The sequence below is a fragment of the Leishmania infantum genome, chromosome 16, assembly GCF_000002875.2.
Source record: "Leishmania infantum JPCM5 genome chromosome 16".
Lineage (NCBI taxonomy): Eukaryota > Euglenozoa > Kinetoplastea > Trypanosomatida > Trypanosomatidae > Leishmania > Leishmania infantum.
Window position 1 is genome coordinate 185,294 of NC_009400.2, and position 22,226 is coordinate 207,519.

The 22,226-nt window shown below is 61.9% G+C and overlaps 6 protein-coding genes across 6 annotated transcripts; all 6 read right to left on the reverse strand.

Annotated features, from left to right (window-relative positions):
• Window positions 1-1,513: 1,513 nt before the first annotated feature.
• Window positions 1,514-5,032, reverse strand: LINJ_16_0520 (conserved hypothetical protein; the record flags this gene model as incomplete). The annotated part of the gene is made up of 1 exon (XM_001464503.1): window positions 1,514-5,032. The coding sequence occupies one exon, from the start codon at window positions 5,030-5,032 to the stop codon at window positions 1,514-1,516; it is 3,519 nt and encodes a 1,172-aa protein (XP_001464540.1).
• Window positions 5,033-7,558: 2,526 nt separating this feature from the next.
• Window positions 7,559-8,545, reverse strand: LINJ_16_0530 (conserved hypothetical protein; the record flags this gene model as incomplete). The annotated part of the gene is made up of 1 exon (XM_001464504.1): window positions 7,559-8,545. One exon carries the CDS (start codon window positions 8,543-8,545, stop codon window positions 7,559-7,561), a length of 987 nt encoding a protein of 328 aa, XP_001464541.1.
• Window positions 8,546-10,309: 1,764 nt separating this feature from the next.
• Window positions 10,310-11,251, reverse strand: DHODH (dihydroorotate dehydrogenase; the record flags this gene model as incomplete). Its single annotated transcript, XM_003392335.1, has 1 exon — window positions 10,310-11,251. One exon carries the CDS (start codon window positions 11,249-11,251, stop codon window positions 10,310-10,312), a length of 942 nt encoding a protein of 313 aa, XP_003392383.1.
• A 1,378-nt stretch (window positions 11,252-12,629) lies between these two features.
• On the reverse strand, window positions 12,630-13,613 carry LINJ_16_0550 (putative aspartate carbamoyltransferase; the record flags this gene model as incomplete). Its single annotated transcript, XM_001464505.1, has 1 exon — window positions 12,630-13,613. The coding sequence occupies one exon, from the start codon at window positions 13,611-13,613 to the stop codon at window positions 12,630-12,632; it is 984 nt and encodes a 327-aa protein (XP_001464542.1).
• Window positions 13,614-16,733: 3,120 nt separating this feature from the next.
• Window positions 16,734-18,107, reverse strand: LINJ_16_0560 (orotidine-5-phosphate decarboxylase/orotate phosphoribosyltransferase; the record flags this gene model as incomplete). The annotated part of the gene is made up of 1 exon (XM_001464506.1): window positions 16,734-18,107. The coding sequence occupies one exon, from the start codon at window positions 18,105-18,107 to the stop codon at window positions 16,734-16,736; it is 1,374 nt and encodes a 457-aa protein (XP_001464543.1).
• Window positions 18,108-18,726: 619 nt separating this feature from the next.
• On the reverse strand, window positions 18,727-20,931 carry LINJ_16_0570 (conserved hypothetical protein; the record flags this gene model as incomplete). The annotated part of the gene is made up of 1 exon (XM_001464507.1): window positions 18,727-20,931. The coding sequence occupies one exon, from the start codon at window positions 20,929-20,931 to the stop codon at window positions 18,727-18,729; it is 2,205 nt and encodes a 734-aa protein (XP_001464544.1).
• Between the last annotated feature and the right edge of the window lie 1,295 nt (window positions 20,932-22,226).

Here is a 22,226-nt window from a genome sequence, read left to right on the forward strand (position 1 = left end):
GTGTGTGTATTTTGTGTGTGGGTGCAGTACGTCATAAGTGCCGGTTGCGGCGAAAGCATACCAAAAGGTCGCAGAGTGAGAGAGAGAGAGGGGGGAACGATAAAGTGGAGGATTCCCGGCTGGAGAAGGGCGACAGCGCACGTGCAAGAGCAGCAGCAGCAGCCGACATACGCGTGTGCGTGTTAAAGCGCCGTAGGCTTGCCTCCCGCCCCGTGTTTCTCCGCTTCCCAATATCGTGCATTTCAGGACTCGTACTCCCTCCTGCCATGAGGGGTGTCTCTGTCGTCCTTTCACTACGCCGATGACTCGGCGCGTCTGCTTCCCACTTTCTCTGTTTCGCTCTTTCCACCCTCCGCAGCCTCAAAGCCGGAAAGCGAAACAGAGCGGAGGATAGCGGGCACGCTCACACCCACTCGCGCGCGAAGCGGTATCGAAGGACTCATGCGGGGTGCGCTCACGTGCAACTGAGGTGTGCGGAGGTGGCCCCCCTCCCCCCGCGTCATCACATGGGAGGGAGGGGGGGTCAAACAGAGAGAAAACAGAAAGTAGGAACGCCGCGTGTGAGAAAAGGCGGTGGCGAGACGAGGAAAGGGTCGCTGCAGCACCACCCAATGGCCCGAGTGCCGTGGTAAAACCCACAAAACGGTCAGAGGAACGCGCACAGTTGCGCTCGCGTGAGTGGGCCGGAGCGAAGCAGCAGCCCAGGTCGGGTCACACAAGACGCAGTTGTGTCATCACACACGCACACCAGTGCAAAGAGCATTTGCCCCATTCAAAGAGCCGCACCAACGCCACCGACGCCGACATACGCGGAGTGAAGCACGGGGCTGTCTGTCATGCTTGTGTTATTAAGGGGGCGGGGCGCGTCACATGAGCGTACGGGGAGAGCACCCAAACACGAAGCCTAGCGATAAAGGAGGCGGGGTCGCAACTCTCCGAAGGCCGCTGCCGTGTGCGCAGGACCTCGCCCACTTCTGGTTTACACTTGGTTCACTCATGCAGCACAGTGTCGGTGTGTGCCTGTGCCTTCGCCCTCGTACCACGGCAAGCAGTGCCGTCCTCCACGAGTGCCCGATCAGCGCGCGGTGATTGGTGCCTGCGTCTACCCCCGGCCATCAACGACCGCACGCCAGTTGACGGCGGCCCGACGCGTTCGTGCCGCCTTCATTCTCTCTGGCGCGCGTCTGCCAGTCTGCATGCCTTTTCGCGCGTTTTAGCCTTTACCGTGCTCAGCTGTCAGCCCGTCCCTTCGCAAACACTCCAGTGCAGAGGAAGCGAAAGGGGTGGGACGGGGGTGCCGAGCTATCTCCCGCTGCACAAACGCCGCCACCCACGTCATCTCATCGGAGGCGCGCGCCCGCACAACGCATCGCGCAGGAGAAGCTGGCCTTCGTCGTTGCTATTCATTCATCTGCTGCGGGGAGTGGCGGCCACATGCGCGCGGCCGGCCTCTCCTCACAACACCCACCCACCCCCGCTCGCTTGCGCCGTGCAACGTTTTTTTCTTTGGTACTCAGCTGTCGCTGACTTCGCGCAGCGCCTCCATCACACACGAGCCAACACGTCCGTGCACGTTGTACTCCGTCAGCAGCAGCTGGCATTCCACCTTGGCTGGGACGAAGTCGACGGCATTGCTCGGCGCATCCAAGGCAGCGCCACCACCGGCAGCGGACGCTACGGCCGTACGGCGCCACCAGCGGCGAGCACAGAACTGCTTCGAGCTCCCAAGGATGGCGCGGCCGCGCTGCGCAAGCGAGTTGATGATCTCCTTCTTCTCCAGCTGCGTCATCACCGTGCGTGGCAAGGAGAAGTGCAGGATTAGGTCCACTTCGGTGCATTGGTGCACATCACGAAGCACGCGAGGATCTGTCAGCTGCGCATCCGTCAGAACCAGCGCCTCCGCCTCTGATGCTCGAAACAGCTCCACTCTCTCCGTCACCCGCACCATCACAGCGTGGGTGTCGTGCTCCTGATCGTGGAAAAGACGCTGGAGCTGCGTCACCACCAGCGACTGCTCGCGACGAGCAGAGCAGACGATCACTACACGCGCACCCTGCCCACCACGGTGGGCCTCGAACACAGCATCGCCTCTCTGGTGTGTTGCGTGGCAGCCGGTCGACGACATGTGTTCCACAATGGTGGAGAAGAGATGAGCCACCTTGGCAGCGTCGATGTCGCTGCCGGATATGCGAGGGCGTCCTTCGCTGCCGCCGTTCGGCGGCGAAGCGGTCACCGGCGCCTCCACTGGTACCGCGCACACCTGCACGTTCATCACAGCCCATATCGACGCGTCGCGCTGATCGAAGTGCACCAGCCGCTCCCCCGCGTCGGGCATGATGGTGCTATCGAGGAAGCCGCGCACCTCAGTGCCCATGCGATCGGCCGTCACCACAAACTGGCACTCCACATCCAGCGCGTTCACCAACGACAGCCACCACGAGTGCACAAAAGACTCCTTCAGCGGTGGCATGAGCGCCTTCTCGAGATTGACGAACAACGCCACACGCACGTGTTCCAGCGGTGGCAGGGCGGACGCCTCCCCCTGCACCATTCCGAGCGCCATCCCCAGGGCGTGATACGTGGTGATCAACAGCGGCACGCGCTGGCGCAGAACGTCAGGCAGCTTAGCTGTGCTGTCTTCTTTAGCCGCTTCGTGCTGCTTCTCTGCGGCCGCCGACGGCTCCTCGGCAACAGCAACGGCAGAGAAGGGGGTTACCGGTGCCACCATCGGCACAGCAGACGGCACCACAGAGTCCAGCGCAAGGGCGCGCAGCTCGTCAGCTGCCGGCGGTTCTATACTGTTATCTAGCATCATCGGCAGCACTGCCTCCGCGTTAGTGGGCACCAAAGGAGGCGGCCCTGCACTCTGACAGCCAGGAGAGGAAGTGGACGAGGCGGCCGTGGAAGACGAGGAAGACGACGATGAAACACTGCGCCGGTCCTCGCCGTGACGGTCTCGGCCACGACGGCTACGGTGGTGGTGGTGGCGGCTGCTTCTTCGATGGCTGCTGTGCGGCTGCAAGTGCCGCTCCTCGCGGTCCACAAGCCGCCTGTCCTTGCCACCGTCACCACCGTCGACCTCATCACGGCGACGGCGGTGGCGACGGTGGCTGCGATGGCTGCTTGCGTCCCTCTCTCCTCGGCTCTCCGCCTCCCCTCCCCGATCGCTGCGGTCGCCGTGCCGGCTGCGATGGCGATGGCGGCTGCTGGAGCGCGGCGAGCGTTTCTCGCGATGATGCACTCGCCTGATCTCGTCGTCGTCGCTCTCGGCCTCGTCGCGCTCGCCGCGGTGGCGATGGTGGCGGCGGTGCGTGCGGGAGGACCGCTTCTCGGCACGCTCCTCGTCGGCATCGTCATCGCTGACCTCCTCATCGTCCCTGTGCCGCCTCCGTTTCAGTTTTGTATCTCCGCCGGTTGCGCGCTCCCCAGCCGAGCCTTGCGCTGTGCCGGCGGCCTCTGCAGGCAGCGACGCATTCATCACGAGGGCCGCCAGCTCCGAAAGAGCCGGCACCGTCGCCTGTGCATGGCGCGGAGCAGACTCGGCCTGCGTGGGATCCGCTGGTGGCAGCGCCGGAGCACCGGCAGCAGCAGTCGTGTCAGTGATGAAGGGGAGCGACAACGGCGGCCCGATAAAGCGCCGACCGCTAGTGGTCTCGGGGAAGGTGGGCATCACACCACCGTGGCCGAGAGCGTCGCTCGAGTAGGGGCCACTGCCGCCGTCCAGCACCGCCGGCTGCTGCTCAGCCGTCTGCGCCTCCAGCAGTAGCCGGAGCGCGACGCCATCCTTCTGAAACGTGTATGGGGCGAATGCTGCGGGGCCGAAGACCGACCCCAGCCAGTGCGCCGCAGAGAGCACCTCTGGGTAGGAGGAGAGGACAATGAGCGCACGAGGAGCCGGTGGCGATGCAGGATCGGAGGCGGCAGCGGGCTCTGCTGGATCTGGGCGAGCGTCCGCCGCATCCCTGGTGTCCTCCACTGTCTCCTCTGGCTTGACCTCTGCCTCGATGGGAGAGGTGGACGCGGGCCCCTCAGCCGCAGCTGGGGGCTTATCAGCAGCTGCCTCCCCTTCACCCTCCACGGGCGCTGGAGGGGCGTCCGCCTCCTCTGCGGCGCCGGGGTTGGCGTTACTAGTGAATGCCAAAACGTTTGCGCCAGCAGAGAGCAGTGCCGCCGTGCGCTTGCCGATACCACGCGGGCCGCTCAGCAGCACATGGTCGCCAAGGAGTAGCGCCGGGAGTGCGACCTGCTGCAGTCCCCGAAAAAGAAGGCGTTGTGCCAGCGGTGTCGCCGCGGGCTCGTCCACCCTGCGCTGCGCATCGGCGCAAAATGGATGCGCCGCAATCGGTGCGCTTGGCTCTGCCGCACCGTTGTCGTTGCCCTCGTCAGCGCCAAGCAAGCCGCCTTGCAGCTGGTGCTGCTGTGCGCCTCCCCAGTAGGGCATGAAAGGGCCGTCGGCGCTGGCAGCAGCGGCGTTGCTCTCCATGTAGCTCCTCTCACCGCCATCGCGACCCCCTCGTCCTCCCCGTACACCGTCCCGACATCCACCACCGCCGCCGCTACGCTGCTGACGAGAGCTGCTGTGCGCCGCATCTTGCAAAACGGCGCAGAGACCGGCCTCGACGAGGGGGTGCAGCTGCGCATCACGCACCGTCAACAGCGGTGGCACCAGCATCGACACCGGGCGTGAGGCGTTGATGCCGTGCAACGTCAAGAACACGGAGAGGAACTCGCCAGAAAAGAAGTAGTCCAGCAGATACGCCGGCGGCACCCAGGATGTGCGGGTAGTGAGCACAGCATCCTGCCGCGTCTCCGCCTCGTTCGCATTGCCATCAACGCCTTCACCTTCCTCGTCGCTGTCCGAGAAGTGGCTGAACGGGGACGGAGATGGGTGCTGCGTCAGCGCTTGACGCTGGGGCACTAGGCCCAGCCGGCCCTTGGCCTCGATGACCAACTCGAGCAGGGACTTCTGCGGTGGCTGCGTGTACACATTGTCCGTGCTGGCACGCGTGAAGTGCGGAAAGGAAAAGTTCATCCGAGATGCGCGAAACAGATCGAAGAGAGGAGAGATCGGAATCCGTGAGCGCGCGCACACACGAGATGCCGTCGCCCTCCAACCCGTGTCGACGGATGTGTGCCTCAAACCAGTACTCGCTGGAAGTGGGTGTGTCGTCGCCAGAGCGCCCCCCACACACACACGCGCGCGCGCGCAAAGAGCGCGAGCAAAACAAGCGAACTTCAACACGAAATGAAGAAAGGAGGGCGAAACAACAACGAAAGTGACGGCAGTGAGGGAGGGGGCGTCGTGTGAGGGGGGCGCGTGTGCCGAGCAACTGTGTCGCGGGGTCGCCGCGCAAATCCAGGTGGTAGCGAGGCGGCGTGTTGTTGCTGCTGAAGCGCGCAATGACGCAGAGCAGCGAAACACAGACACACACACACACACATACATAGGCGTGTACGCGCGTGCACGCAACGAAGGACAGAGGGAGCGAGCGAGGGAGAAATGGATGCGAAGTAGGGCGAGGGCAAGAAGAAAACCGATGAGGTGGCGTATCCCCGCACAAGAACAGCGCGTGCGGTGGGCGGTTCTCAAAACACCGCACGACAGTGCGGCAGCCGACAAATGGAGAGCTGTATGGCAGTTAAAGGAGAGAAGCGAAGAATAGCGAGAGGGACTGCACAGTTGACCCAACGACGCCCTACCGAGGCTTCGCATCGGCTCTTTGAGCGGCCGCGGATGCAAGCGCAGGTGGCCTTTTCACTGTCGCTGCCGTTCCTCGGTGGCGACTCACGTCTGCGAGACCGCGCAGAGCGGGGCGCATGTGCGTTTCTCAGAATTTTTTTATGTCGTTCCTTATTTGTTTCTTTTTTCCCTCGGAGTTGCTGTGGCTTGCTGCGGCGGATGCGCCTGCCGTTCGCCCTGCGGCACATCGGTGCGCCGCCGTCTTCTCACACTGCCAACCCCTCCCCCGCCTCCACCCCCTGCCTTTTTTTGCGCCCCAACTCTACATGGAATGCTGATGCGGTGTATGTGCGCGTCGGTAGGTCAGCAGGCTACACCCACAGCGTGCTGGAAAGAAAAACAACAGCGGCATGGGGCACCTGCGAACCGGAAGGGCAAGCCTGCGCGAGAGCGATGAGAAGAGACCCATGGAGAGGCAACCGGCGCGTGCATCTCATGCGTGCGGGATGGCGTGAGAGAAGAAAGCAGGAAGAGAAGGTTGCACACACAGCCACACACACACACACACACTAACATACACTAACAGCTCCCAGAAAGACGGAAAGTGGGAGAAGAAAGCAACATCGCCCAACGGAAAAGATCATAGCCGGCGGCATTGCGCACTGACATGCGAGAGGGCGACAGAGGTGTGCCCGTGGATGGAAAACGACGAAATACCTGCGAAGACGAAGGGCGGGCAGGGAGGGAAGAAACGGAGGACGCGTCTGTGTGGCGATGGCTGAGGGGGCCGCTGCGAGTACGCAAAAACAACAGCTCGGAACGAGGCGTGGTGGACGGGAGCGCCAGAAAAAGAGGCAGAGAGAAGAGAAGCTGGAGAAGGGGGAGAGCTTGCTCCACGCCTCGGCTGTACACATGTGCACACCCTCGCGCATGCAGGCAGTCTTCATGCTACCAGACCCCAACTCTCACCCTCACCCGCCGTCCCCATCCCCCGACCTCTTCGCCGACCGCTCCGACTTCTTCGACTTCCCTCTCATCCCTGCACTACCGCTTGCTCGCTCGCTTGCTCTCTCCGTACGCATCACAGTCGAAAATCTAACAACGCGCCGTGAAAGCTGCCTTCCTACGCCCAATGGGCTTGCGCCATTATACGATGGGGTATTTTGCTGTCTGCTGCGACTCGAGGACCCCGCTACCCGCACTCTCTTCCAGCCCATCGCGCTGGTGTGCCAGCCGGCCGGATCCTCTCTCGGCTTCCCTCGGTGAACGCTACACGCAGCACCAATCGCGGCCCCTCTCTCTCCCGCACTCTAGATCTCGCGCTTCGCCGTCGCATCCGCGTGTGCACGCGCCTACACAACGACAAAAGAAAGGTGGACGAAGCAGCGTCGACAAACTCGTCAGTCTGCGAGGTGGGGAGGATACCGAGAGACCGAGAAGTACCAAAACGCATCCAGCTGTCGTTGCCCTCCCCCCCTCTGCCGCTCTCGCCGTGTGTGGAGGAGGGCGGGAAGGGGCGCGGGGGAGGGGGCAACGTGCCGAGAGAACGAGGACGGACAGACAGACGAGTGCACAGCAGAGATGCACACAAAACTTGAGAAAAGGAAACCAAAGGTCCGAAACCGCACACGCATGACGGGCCTACGCCAGCGCGAGAGTGTTCGAGGGAGGAGGAGATGGAGCGGCGGCACCGCCGGAGACGAAACAAACTAATTTTCCCTATGCTCCATCAACGCCACCGGTCATCGATGTGAATCGAGCTCCAACACCACCTTCATCACCAGCTGGCTCTCCTCAAAGACATGGTCGGAAGAAACGCAGCAGTCCAGCGGAGACGGCGCATGTCTTCCCCGCCCCACCACAGGGCCTTCTCCTCCCTTACTCGGGGGAACGCTGCAAGTTCGGGTGCGTGTCCGGGGAGCGGATCAGCATGCCGTCGTCCAGCGGGGTCTGGTGGCGATGGCTAATAAGCTTGAGGATCTCGTCGCTGATTTTCTCCAGCGAGCCGGTGCCGACGTGGACTTCACCGCGCTCTGGGCACTCGATCATTTCAAAGAGAAGCGGTGAGTTGTCGAACGGGCCATCGTTGAAGGTGATGGCCTGCAGGATTTCCGTCGTGGCCGCGTTGTACGGAACCTTCATCATGTTCATGTCATCTAAGATCTTCAGCGCCATGCGATGCGCGTGGGCATGCTGCTCGCCGCCGATGCGGAGGATGTTCGCGAGGTCGTTGCAGACGGCCGTGTCGAAGGCATCCTTGACGGCGGTGCTCACAAAGTCGTCGCACTTCTTCATGTGAGCCTTCACCTTTACCTGCTCCTCTTGTTGTTGGTCGAGGTAGCTCTGCTTGAAGGCCGATAAGCCGCGCTTCAGCACGTCCTTGATGTGGAAACTCGTGAGCTCGTGATGCTTGTACTCCTTGTGCTTCATTCGGATGGGGTACATCGTCTCCTCGTAGAAGGTGATGAGCGACTTCACATCCTTCCAGTTTGTCTCGCGGAACTTCTTGAGGGCACCAGGGATGGGCTGCAGCCTGCTCGGGTCCCCCAAGAACTTGCTCGCCACCTGCTGTTCGATACTGGTGTAGTCCACCTCGTCCGTGATCGTGGCAATAAGGGGGGCAAAGCGGGTGCGGGCAAGGTCCATCTCCGTGAAGGCCACCAGCCGCGGGTTGCACACCTTCTCCAGAATGGCGGCAGGCACCTTGTTCACCGCCGCCACCTCCTCCTTGGACACAGCGCTGCCGAGCTTCTTGGCCGTGGTAGCCGGCACCGAGTTCTGCAGCACGGCAATGCTGTGCGCGGCGCGCGTGGTCTGGATAGCCATCGCGAACGCGGCGGTGCTGCAGGCATGGCGACGCAGCATGATTGCTGTGAGTGGGGCGCGTGCGTGTAAGAAGAGGCTGGAAGCACGACAGCGGCTCAAATCGTAAAACAGCACCACCACCACCACCACCACAAGGTCTCCCGCAGAAACGAAGATGAGGGGGCTGCAAGTAATGGCCGCGTGCGTCTGTCTCTCTCCCTCTCTCTGTAATGTATGCTTACTCTGTGTGCGTGCGTGCGCGAAGGCTTTGGGCGTCGAACTCCCACTCCAGCACCGCGTAGCGCTCCGTGATATGCCGCGGTGACAAGAAAGAAAAAAACGACCGAAGAGACCGGCACGGTAAGAGATGCGCAGAAGATGTGCAAGCGCCGTCGGAGTTGGTGGTGATCGCCGGAGATGGGAAGAGTTGTGAAGCGGTGGTGTGGAGCACAGCGACAATGAAAGGGGCTTGCTGGTGTGCTGAGACGAAACGGAGAGAGAAGGGCGTGCGTAGCTGGGAAGGACTGAGAGAGAGGGGGTGCAGGGTTAAGGTCACGAGCGCACACGTGCGCGCCACGCCAAGCTAAAAAGCAAAGAGAGTGACACGCGGCTACGGCTGCGGCTACCACGTTTATGCGTGTGTGTCGCCAGTGCAGGAAGCGTTCGTGTTTCTGAGCGCAGCTGATGCCTTCCGTTTCGTCCATGCAAGAAAAGGAGAAAACATGTATGAGAGAGGGAGGCAGAAGACGCTTGCACGCACGCGCACACACGTGAGTCGTGCCCCGCTCCGCAGCGTACGTGGATCGCATGCTCGCCTGCACCGCATCCCGCCTTTTCGTTTACGTTTACCGCCTCTTCGGCGCTGATCGACTTTTTCTCGCGCTTGCTTATCAGGGCGAGTTCGTCTGTCTGCCGTGCACCAGGCGAGGCCAAACACCACACCCTACACCGCCACCTCTGACACACACACGCACCTCCGGCCCCTCCTGCCACGGGCGCCCGTCGTCTGGTGCGAAGCAGCCGTAGACGCACACGGTACAGCAGTGCGCCGACTCGGTCGTCGGGGAGCACGGCCCCCGCCTCAAGCTCTACCCACCAACAGCCGCTTCGCATGCCGCCGCGACGCCACGCAGGCCAGGACCTGACCGCCGACATCTGTAGCGATACGTCGCTCTGACCTCGCCACGTCGCAGGTGCCTGAGCCTGTCACCGCCGGAGGTGGTGCGGCGTTCGGCAGGGACGGGGGAGATCCCCTGGCGTCTTGGCACACGGAGCGGGGCTGGGGTGGGGGGGTGCGCTACTCACATGAAGCATCAAAAGAAGATCACACACACACACACGCACACAAGCACCCGCCGAATGAGATGCCGGCTCTTGATAATCAAAGCAAGAGCCGGATATGCGGCGAAGCCCAAAACATCCGAGCGCAAGACCGATCCCCACTTCGCTCGCCCTCTCCCACATCCGAAGCAGTGCCGCTGCTTCGGTATCGTTGTTCGTCGATGCGGTCGCTGGTGCTGCGAGATGCCCTACCTCGCTCCACGCATCCCGTTCACGCGCGTCTGTATCGAGCGCATGAGCTGGAAGCTGAAATGGGCTGTGCAAGCAAGCAGCAAAGGCGGCACACAGGGAGAAGGAGCATGAAAGGAGGAGGGGGGACACCACGGCAGATGGAGTGCCCGCGTCGCACATGTGCACGCCACCGGAGCTTGTGGTGTCTACCTCCGCCCTCCCGCCGCCGCTCGCGTGTACGCATGTGAAAGGGTCGCACTGCTGTTTTTCAGTGCTTCCTGTTGCTCTCCTTTAGCTCGTGCTCTCGGCCGTTCAATCCAGTGTCCTGACCTTGCCGCGAAACTCGTCCAGCGTCTGGTAGCCCTTCTTCGCCATCACATCCAGCAGCTCCGACGTGAGTCGCTCGAAGATGGCGGGTCCCTCCTCGTGCAGCGCCGTGCCGACCTGCACCATGGAGGCACCAGCGAGCACGTGCAGGAAGGCGTCCTCACCGGTGTACACGCCACCGCAGCCAAAGATGAGCTTGCCGGGGCAACGGCGGTAGAACGCGTTGACGTTCGCCAGCGCCGTGGGGAGGACGTAGCGACCACCGAGGCCGCCGAAGCCCTGCTTCGGCTTGATCACCACGGACTCCGTCTCCGCGTCGATCACGAGGCCGTTACCGATGCTGTTGATGCAGGTAATGAACTGCACCTGCGGGAACTCGTTGAGGATCTCGGCGGCGGCATCAAAGTGGGCAAAGTCGAAGTACGGCGGCATCTTCACACCAAACGAGTGCGGGTACACCTCCGAGACCGCCGTCAAGCACTGCCGCATCGCGTCGAAGTCGTAGGCCACCTGCGGCTTGCCGGGAACGTTGGGGCAGGACAAATTCAGTTCCAGGATGACGCCCTTCTCTGTCGCGACAGCGGCAAGGCGCTTGCACATCTCAACATTCTCCCTCACTGACAAGCCGGACATGGACAGAAAGAGCGGCTTCCTGCCGTAGTCGTGCTGCTCCGCGGCGTAGGCCAGATAGAAGTCGAACCCGTTGTTTGGCAGGCCCATCGAGTTGATGCTGCCAAGCGGTAGGGCCCGGTAGCGCGGAGTCGGATTGCCCTCGCGGAGAGCGGGGGTGCAACTCTTCGAGACTAGAGAGCCACTCGCCGACTCGGTCATGGCCACCAGGTCTTCCGTCGTGCTGCACATCACGCCAGCCGCGTTCATGAACGGGTTAGCAAACGTGTTGTTGAGAAGGTCCACCTGAAGGCTCATGGTTGCAGCAGCGGGCAGGGCAGGAGTGTCGCAGCAAAGGAAGAGTGGGTTGCAACACGCAGCAGGTGCGTGTGGATGTTCGTCGCACTGGCCGCGCACGTTGAAGGAGAAGTGTGTGCGCGTGTGTGTGATGATGGCTGATCGACCTCGACCTCTTGGTATGGCAAAGCCTTGCGAGGGGTGATGGAGTGGTCGATGATAGGTTTGGGCGGCAGCAGTGGTGGAGCGAGGAGAAGAGATGCACGTGGCAGTCCAGGGGAAAATGGAGGAGGTCGGAGAGTGCATTGAAGAATCATGCGCCGTAGTGGCTATCACTGATAGTCTGCTCGACTCGTCGTGATGATGGACAGCGTAGCAGCATAAAGACACCTTTAGTGGGCGACTGGGCTGGCGGAGGAACGACGGAAAAGCACAGGGTTGTCCTCGACATCTGCCTTCACGCTTTCTAGGCTGATATCGCCGAGCCGCTGCACAAGCCCTTTCATTCTGTGGCAACAACAACACCAGGAGAGCCCGACGGACGCGCGTCAGCTCAGCAGATCGTGCTCGACTACGCGTGCCCACATGCGTGCGTGTTCGCGCTGCGGCAATGCCAACTCGACCATCACAACGATAACGTGGTGACAACACGAGCCGGCTGCATCGGTGATCGGTGCCAGAAGAGAGAGAGATCGATGGAGTTGCAAGCCGGCATGCGCGCGGGCATTGATATCGCTCCGTTGCGCTCGCTCGCTCTCTGACTTGTTCCTTCTTATGATGTTATGGTCGCTGTGTGAGCTGCGATTTACTTTGAGTGAGAGAGGATAGATCTGTGTGTGTGTGCGTGCGTGCCTGCCAATGTCCTGTGGAGGGGTGCGACCCCCTCTCGTGTGCAACGATGTCTGTCGCATCACCGAACACGCACGGGAACAGCGAGACACACAGCAGCGCTGTGTTGCGCACGTCGATAGGGGAAATTTCTCTGTCTCTCTCCTATGCCGCCATGTTTGTGGGGGTGTCTGTGTGTGTGTGTGTGTGGGGGGGGGGGGGACAAGCATCAGCATCACCGTCACCATCACCACACGTTCAGGAGGAGGGGGCAGCTTCAATGTCAAGAGGACGAAGCCCATAGACAAAACCGCGGTGCTGAAAGACGCCATCAACTTGGCTTCTGCCCCAGCCTGTGAAGCCCATCTCTCTGTTTTCCTCTTTTGGTGGGTGGCACCATGGTTCCCTGCGGCTTGCGCGTGCGAGTGTGTGGAGGAGGGGGGTCACTGCTAATCGATGTATGAGGTCCATGTTGGGCAGCAGTCTATCTACATGAACTCCAGCGCTTCGAATAGCAGCTGCCCCCCCCCCCGAGAGAGATGGTGGGTACGCCGCCCTCCCCTCTGGCAGCTCAAGAAAGCACGCTGAAGAGGATAGCCATGCGCATGAAGAGGCCGTAGCGCATCTGTCGGAAATACGCCGCACGCGGGTCGTCGTCGATGTCGGCGCTGAGCTCATCCACGCGGGGTAGCGGGTGCATGACAATCATCTTCGCCTTCGCGTGTGCCAGGCGAGCCTTGTCGATCAGCAGGCTAGCCTTAGAAGCCTCAAAGGCGGTCATGGCGTCGGCGTCACCGGCAGCGGAGGCAATAAAGCGCTCCTTCTGCAGGCGCGTCGCGTAGAGCACGTCGCAGTCGGCCACAATCTCGGGGGTGAGGCCACACGCCTGCTGAATCGCGATCCCGCGCTTCAGCACGTCCGACGCGACATGCTCCAGCACCTCCGCCGGCATCTCCAGCCCCGCGGGGGCGATGAGGTACACCCTCCTCAGCGCGAAGTTGTGCGTTAGCAGCTTCAGCAGCGAATGCACCGTGCGGCCCTTCTTGAGGTCCCCGATCAACGCGATCGCAATGCCGTCCACGGCGCCGAGCTCGGCGTGAATCGTGAGGATGTCGAGCAACGCCTGAGTCGGGTGCTCACCGGCGCCGTTGCCGGCGTTCATGATCGGGTGCGTCGCCACACTCATTGCCTGCTCCAACGCCTCCTCCTTAGCGTGGCGGAGCACGAGCACGTCGCTGTACGAGTCCAGCGTGCGAATGGTGTCCTGCAGCGTTTCGCCCTTGTTCACAGACGACGTCTCCACCTTGAAGTTCACAACGCTGCCCCCCAGCCGCATCATGGCCGCGCAAAAACTCGTCAGCGTGCGAGAGCTGTCCTCGAAGAACAGCGGCGTCATGACGCGACCGTGCAGGGTGTCGATCGTTTTTCCTGCCTCGATGTGTGTCTTCATATCGAGTGCGAGCTGGATGAGGGCGTCGATGTCAGCGCGCGAGAACTGTGTAGCGGAGGCCACACTCTGGCCCTTGAGGGAGGCAACCGGGTTGAAGGTGGGCATGATCGTGTCTACGTGAGAAGAAACAAGACGGCGTTCTGCGTCCGTCTCGCTACACGGTCGCTGGATGATGAGTGCGTATGTGTAGAGATGTGTGCATACACGGTGTGTGCTCTCGCTGGGCTGCGGTTGTGGTTCGCGCTGAAGCAGAGGAGACTTGCGGGCCAGAGGACAGAGAGGGAGAGAAGAGGCATGGAGGCGCTCCGTGTGCATGCGCAGTGGCGATTTCGTGCATGAGTCGTCAGAGAGGAGAGGAGGGGAGCCGATGAAGCACCAGCCGAGCAAAAACAGGTTGCGCAGCGCCACGAACAGCCTGCACAGCAGCGACACGAGCGCACACCGCCAAACTTCCCTGCAATGATGATGTACGCGCCGAGGAGCGGTGACACGTTGACGTTCGACACCAGCTTCGATGCAACGATGGACACGGCGATGAAGCCGGTGAACCGGAACGTGGGTGTCCGCACCACACAGCCACTAGCAGGCGGTGGAAGCTGTACTCACTCCGGTTCAGCGCACCGACTACGCCCTTCTTGCACATCACCCTCGTCCCCATGCTGAAAACACCCAGGAAGACCAGCAGCAAGGGCAGAAGTGCTTCCATGACCGCCAGCCCCCGCGCACGGCCAGAGATGTGTCGATCATGCCCTTGGTTGCACGGGTTCCTCTCGCCAGCACAGAGCACCACGAGTGCAGCCATGAAGCGCCTCCCCGCCCTCACCCCTCCCAGCGTGTTTGCCACCCGGAGCACGGTGATCATCTTTCCCCTGGGCAACGGGTTCGCTTTCTCGTGCACGTGCCGCGGGCACGCTACCGCCACAAGGCCAACGGAGCAGTCCAAGCGCAAAACGATCCGATAGCAGCATCTTGAAGGAGTCCCACAAATTTGGCCGCGTGGCCCATGATGCACGCAGCACAGTGCAGTAGATCCCACTCAGGGGAAAAGTCAGTCACGTCACCACCCCCCGGTCACGATCGGGTCGCCATGACAGCGCGCCGACCATCCTGCCCGCGATCTTCGAGCCAGCGAAGATGCCAAGCGGCGAGGTGGAATGGCCGTACGGGTTCTGGCACTCCACGGCGCCGCAGGGCCACAAGTGTCGCGCATCCAGCAAGCGGCACTGCCTCGCACGCCGTCCGCGCCGTGTACACCCCACAGTTTGGCCCCGGGGTAGTGTACAACTGCGAGTAGAGCGGTGTCGAAGTGGTGACCTGACTTGAGGGACGCCACCCGATCATTGAAGCCACGTTCACCTTGCGATTCTCGCGATTAGCGAACGCCAGCAGAGACGCCTGTGACAGCTTGGACGGGATCGGCGTAGACACCTGTGCGTTCAGCAAGAGCTTGTCCTCGCGTAGAAGCGTTACCTGCTTCTGCAGACCCCGAAGCACCGTCGCTGCGGCGGCAGACGTGCCCATCGGGCTTGCATTCGGGGTGACTCCGCAGGCCGTCATTATGCCGCAGAGATGGGGGTGCCGGTAGCGCGTGGCAACAGTTGCTTTCACGCCACATGTGGGGCAGTGATGCTCAAGATAGAGGCCGACTGGGCGCTGCCCCGTGGTGCTGCCCGCTGCGGAGAGCGGGGGACGCACAGCCGCTGTTCTGAGCAGTCCGCAATTCTGGGCGGCCGCTCCCAGGCGCCCTATGCACGGCTCATCCTGACGTCCGCGCAGCGTTGCCTCATAGACCTTCGAGGTGAAGGTCGGTCGAGACGGTGATCGTCGCTGCTCGTCGCTGCCGCACCACGGGGGAGGCCTGTGACAGGCACGCGACGACGGAGCACGCGGAAAGGAAGAGAAGGAAGGGGGATGGAGAGCGACGGAGAGGCAGCGGTGGCAGCGAACAAGTGAGTGAAGAACTGATGTGGTCCTAGCCTGCGCGAGATAGAAGGTGAACATCGTGTACGCAGGCGTGTGCGCGGGCGTGGGTGTGTGTCGCTGAGCAGGACGCAAGCACTCCCCGAGCGGGCGGAGGAGGGACATTGTCACATCGAGAGACCTGAGAATGAGGGCATGAGGAGCGATAGCAGGACAGGCGAGGGAGAGCTTACCGAAAAACGCGCTACACGAACGACTGGTGTTTGGGGGAAAAGCAGAAAGAGGAAGGCACAAGCCCACGCTCTGTGTGTATGCACCGGAGCGTGTGCCGGTGTGCGCGTAAGAGGAGGGTGTGCAATATAGAGAGAGAAAGCAGCAGCAATGCAGGCTAAAGTGGTGAGCTCAGCCCAAACAGGGGCGTCTGAGCAGCGCGTCACGTCGATAGCGTGAGAGCAGAGAGGCGAGAAAGAACTTCCGTGTGGGAGGGGGAGGGTTCGGGAGTAGGCGAGTACATGCACAGCCACACCAGCACGCAGACACACACATAGGGACTGACAGCTGCAGCACCGGCTGTCAGTCTTCCCTCTTTCACCACCCAACTACCCCTCCTCTTTCACAGCCAGTGTTGCCGCACTGTAACGGAGACCCTTCGCTCCCATCGCCCCTTCGCTAAAAGGATTCATCGCCACCGCTGTGCTACCTGGGTCGCTTTTATGTCTCGCACTCTCGAGCGCATCTCGTGTACACGAGCACGCTTGCGCGCATGGCACACATGCACGCTACACGTACACTTCAACGGTTGCTTTACGTCGTCCTTTATGAGATAGAAAAAAAAAAAACGGGCGCGCCCCCTCCGCACTCGCCTCCTTTGCGCTGCGCACGCACACGCGCACAGAGAGAGAGAGAGAGCGGGAGGGAGACACGGAGGAGCACAGAGAATACTAATAAAACAAGAGCGAGTGCGGGCGTGTGAAGTGCAGTTGTTTTCGGGTGTATACACAACTATGCGTGTGTGCCGTGCGGTTGCGAGATGGCTTCCATTACATCATTGACTATGCGCGCACCTATGCACAGACGGGGACGCATACGGCCCGCCCATCATCATGGGTGCGCGAGCGCGCGCTTCGCCCTCGTCCGTTTTCAGACACACACACACACTAGACACACCGTCTCGTTTCGTCGTACGCGTCCTTTGAGCCGGTCGCGTACCCACCACTGACATGCTCGCACCCGCTTTCCCCTTCGCAGCTCCTCGCGTGTGCGTGTGTACAGGGGGGGGGGGTAGTGCGTTACTTATAGGTGTGTTTATAGCTTGCTCTGCTTCCACTGACCGAGGAAGGCGCGCACATCCGCCTCCTGCTGGGAAGTGATGGCGTTGCTCTTACGCCAGAGCGGCAGCAGCTGGTGGAGCCCCACCACGGCCTCAAAGTCGTAGCCGAGCTTGTTCAAGAAGGCCTTGGCACCCATATCGCGGTCCACCAGCACCACTATCGACACCACCTCAAGCCCAGCAGATCTAAGCTTCTCAATCGCCTCGACCTTGGTCTCACCAGTGGACACGAGGTCGTCGATGATGACAACGCGGTCGCCCTTCTTGTACTCGCCCTCGATGGCCGCCTTTGTGCCGTAGATCTTCGCCTCCCGGCGGGGGTAGATGAGCGGGACGTTCATCTCGTTGGAGATGGCGCTAGCGATGGGTAGCGCGGCGTACGGCAGGCCGGCGATACGGTCGAACTTGTAATGGCGCAGCACCTTCGCGTATTCGCGAGCCACGAGCCGCATGATGGCCGGGTACGTGACAAGGCGGCGCAGGTCAATGTAGATCGGCGAGGACTTGCCTGACTTGAGCGTGAAGTTGCCGAAGCGCACGCAATGTGAGTCCACCAGTGCCTTCGCCAGCTCGACGGAGGCGCCTTTGGCGAAGCGGATCGCGTTGATCTCCTCGCACAGCTCCTTCGCGGCGGCGCGTGGGTCGGCTGCGCGGGCGAGGCCGCGCGACACGTTGATGAGCATGCCGCTGCCATCGGCGCGGAGACCCGCATCAAGGCTCGCCTTGAGGCTGCCGCCCTGGGCGCCGATGCCCGGCACCAGGAACCACAGCGTTGGCGCACGCGCGCGCACGCGAGCCAGCGCGACTGGGTCCGTTGCCCCGACGACCAGGCCGACGTTGCCGTTCACGTTCCACGGGCCCTCGGCGCGCTCGGCAACGGCCTCGTACAGGTACCTGTCACCTACGCGCAGGCACTGCAAATCGTTGCTGCCCTTGTTCGACGTCTTGCAAAGTACAAACACAGCCTTGTCGGGGTAGCGCATGAACGGCTGAAGGCTGTCAGAGCCCATGTACGGCGAGGCAGTGATGGCGTGCGCGTTCAGGTGCTTGAAGGCGGAGGTGGCGTACGCGTCGGCGGTGTCAGCGATGTCACCGCGCTTCGCATCCAGCACCACGGGGATGCCAGCGGGAACGGCACGAATCACTTCCGACAGCGCTGCCCAGCCCTCGGCGCCGAAAAACTCGAAGAAGGCCGCGTTCGGCTTGTAGGCAGCGGCGTACTCGTGCGTCTGCTCAATCAAGCGCTTGCACTCCTCCACCGCCGCAGCTGCCGTCTTGGCGCGGGGGTCGAGGCCGACGCAGAGCAGCGAGCGCTTGGCGCGCTCGTTGAGGAGATCAAAGAAAGACATACGATAAGACGAAGATGTGTTGGTGTCCGTGTGTGGGAGCGAGAGGAAGACAGTAGGTTCCTGCGTGCGTGAGACGGCGCAGAGGAGGAGAAGAAGGAGCAAGGCGGAGGAGTGGAGGATACTTTCGGTGCCTTTTATTTCGCAGAAGGTGCGGCGGGCAGAAAACACGCGTCTGCGTGAGCCGGGAAGCCGCCACAATATCCAGCGCTCTAGACACTTACGCGTGCATCACTATGCGCGTACGAGAAAGTGGAGAAGGGAGTGGCAAGAGAAGTGCGCGACGGCGAGGGACGACGCAGGTGCTCTGAAGAATGCACAAGACGATCGCAGGGTCCCACTCATCAAACTCATCTCTTGCGGCCTAGCGTGGCACACACACACAGACACACACAACGCGGACGTAGGGATGCTTGTTGCTGTGCAATGGTCAATCATGTAGGTACTTGTTCGCGCATGCTATTCCTTGCGTTTTGGGGTTCATGCCGTGAAGCTGATGGCATCGCCTCTCGTCTCGCTGCACCCTTCCACTATCTCCTTCGACACACCCCATACAGTCACGCACGTGGCGCACACGTGTGTGCGTGTGCACGGCGTAAAAGATAGAGGGGGTGGAGAGAGCTTAGCGAATGGCACGTATGGCAGCACTGATGTGATCCACCTGCGTCAGGAGCTCGCCTGCGTCCTGCCCGTGCACATCACGGCCGTTCTTCACTGCCCACCATCGACGGGGTACAGCGCATGGTGCATCAGTGGCCCCACAACCGCCAAGCTCACCACTCTTGCCTTCGCCGTCGGTGGACGCGGCACTACTCTCCCCCACAACGGAGCGCCACCGCAGACGGTGGGCTTGCAGTGGGCGGAATATTCGATCGTAATAGAGAACTTCGAAAACGTACCAGTAACGGAACTCGTAGTAGAACGGCGCCAGCGCTGACGAGAGCGTCTCCGCAGTCAGAGACGTTGTGCTGTGGACTCCGCCCACCGCCAGCTGCTGTTCGAGGCCGAGCCCGGCTGAGGCAGCGCCCTTGCCGCCTATGCTGAACGCCTCTGGAGAAGACGGCGCGACTGCCCGCTCGCCGCAAGACAAGCTCTGAAGCAATGCAAGACGTCCGCGTTGCGCAAGCATGCGATTCACATACGCCACCCCAGGCTCCTCATTAGACGGTGTCACCCGTGGTGGCGACGTCCGGCGGAAGCTTCCATTTATGTCGCGCTGCCGTTCGTCGACGCGGTGCGCGGCGTGCGCAGCTGCGCCCTCACCGTCTCTGTGCTTCAGTGAGGCCCAGGCAAGGGCTGCAGCAGCAGCAGCAGTGGTGGCCGACGGCGACGACGACGACCGCGCCAGCCATTCATCAAACTCGCTTTCCCAAAAAAGTTGAAAGGCATTAGTGGGCAACCCGTCAGCGGACCAGCACGCAGAACAGCGACGCCCAACCTCCTCCGCGGCCGCCACTGACGAAGCGCTGGGGCTTGATATGGTGGACGCTGCAGCATCAGCACCACAGCTCTCGCCCTGAAGGCGGGTGCCACTGCCGCCGTCGCCCATAGCCTTGGCGGCGCTAGAGTGGGCCGGTTGGCGCCGGCAACGCGGACGAGGCGGATCAAAGCAGGAAGGGGAGAGTAAATCCAAGGCATCGCGCGCCGTAATGCACGTCGGCGGAGACGTGGCAGTGGGGCTGTCGCCGTGCGCGAGCGCCTGCAAGCCATCCAGTCGCATTTCCTGCACCAGGGCATTCGTGAGATCGGCGCGAAGTTGCTCCCGCGACCGAGCACGCCACAGTTGCTCGATGCGTGGACGGTAGACCTGACGCACGACACCCGCCACGACAGCGGCTCGCGCGCGCTGCAGCCCCAGCTGCGACTCATCTTGTCCATTCTGACAGCCTCCTGCAGAGTCGAGAGCGAGATATCGAGCAAGATGGCGGCGCGGGGTGCGGAAGAACCGCCGCAAGCACGCCGTCTCCAGGTCACAGCGAACGTCGATCGCGTAGTCAATGTAGGAGTTGACCAAGCGATTGCAAAGGAGTGGGAAACCCTCCCACACAACGTAGATGATGACGGGGTGCCAGAAAGGAGCACCGGCGTGAGGCGCCTGCTCCTCGCTGCCACTCCGAAGCTCAAGAGACGAGCACAAGATGCCGCCACCCCCCTCTCTTCGCTGTGTGAACGCGGCAACACTTCTCCGCCGTCGGCCTTCTTCCTCAGCCTCGTGTGCGCCGAGCGATGCGTCTCCATCGCTGTCACTAGTCCCGTCATGTGGATGAGCGCCGGCGGGTGTTGCCTCAGCAACCGTGCTGCTGGACTGGGCAATAGGGGTAGCAGTATCAGCAGCGGCAGCAAAGACAGTTGTGGGAGCCGTGGTGGCAGACGTGGCATTCGGCGCAGCACGGCGATACTTGCCCAGCTCTGGTAGGTGCAGCAGCACCTCTTCCCACCATGCGTTATGCACCCGACCTTCCAAGTCGTGTGGGGGGTGGTGCAGGGCAGTGTCGCCGTCTGCGCTTGCGGCTCGCGCCGCGGGTGATGAAGCAGGTGCGCACCTCTCCTCCAGTGGGCTCACAGACACCGTCGACACGGCGTGCACCAACACCGACATCCACCGTGCCACAGCACCATAGTCGATGCACCTGTAGTCCTCGTAGGTGCCCAGTTGCGCACAGACATCATCGAAGAAGAAGCTGTCTGTGCAAATTGGGTGCAACGGCGAGTCAAGCCTGCTCGCCAGCTGATGGGCGACGGTGGACTTGCCGGAGGCACTGCACCCAATAACGCCAATCAGCTTGACAGCGACGTCCACTTTGATGGCGTCCACGGGGCTCGCCATTCCCGCTGTGCCGGCTGATGCGTCTACGCCACAGCCACGCGATGGGCGTCGGCATGTCTAGAAGCTCCTGTGCCCGCTACCCGAGTGAAGGCGCAGTGGGTGACTTCTTTCCTGTTGGTGACGCTCGCAATGAGCCCTGCCCCGCGCCGGTGTAAAAGACGAGGGAATGGAGGATGTGTCCCGCACGCAAGCGCCTATGCAGCGCAAGAGAGGTCCGGGAGTGAACGAAGAGGGAGAAAACGGGGCGAAAACGGAGGGGGTGAGACAGCGATGCACACCCGTAGAGACGAAAAAAAAAAAGAGAAAAGAGGTCGCTGGCTCTGGCGCAACGCCTGCGAACGGCGCAACGCCTGCGAACGGCGCGCACGTGCGGTTCGCCGAGTGCGGCCATGGCCGCTCCTTCGCCTTCCACCTCAAACCGACCACCACAACCACCTATCCAGTCACTTGTAGACATATCACACGCAAGAGACGGAAGAGATAGTGGAAGGGGAGGCGAAAAGGTCCATTGAGAGACCGGGAGGCAATCGCGCCATGCAGAGAGGCTCTGCGGTGGGTGCATCGCGTAACTAGGCGCATCTCACGAGTCCCTTGGTGGGCACAAGCACACAACCCGGCGCGCAGCATCCACTTCAACGCCTACGACTGAGCTTGTTGGGGGTCCTGACTGTGCCGTGATCCTCTCCCGGGCTCCGTTTCCGTTGTTGTTATTTTGGGGGGTAGGAGGGGTGCGATGTCTGCTGATGACCACCCATACAACTGACACACACACACAAACACACCACCACCACCGGGAGCACTCACCTCGCTTTCTCCTCTGCATGCGCGTCTGCCACAGAAACAGGAAACGCAGTGAAACTACATCGCAGCAAACATCCCTTCGCCATGTAACCGCGCACGCACCTCAACAGCTTTACACGCGTCGAGACGCATCATCAGAGAACGACACAGAGGCACCGGAAAAAGAGAGTCGAAAACGAAGAGCATCTATGGAGTGTGTGTCGGTAAGCCCGTGCGAGTCCGTGAGAGCGCCGCTCACACAAGCACACACACGCACGCAACGCTGACTCGCTGAGGGGCAGCAGGTGAGCGAGGGGGAAGGGGGGAGAGTGCAGAGCGTCGACGCAGCTCACACACAGCGTCCTCCCTCCGCTCCCCACCGCAGCCTCTCACCTCGTCTGCGCAGCCAAGAAAAGTGCCGCAGCGCACGCGTTGGCTTCGTCTCTAGTGGCGCTCACCGCGCAGGCGCAGCGCCAGCTGGATGTCCTTCGGCTGGATCGTCACGCGCTTCGCGT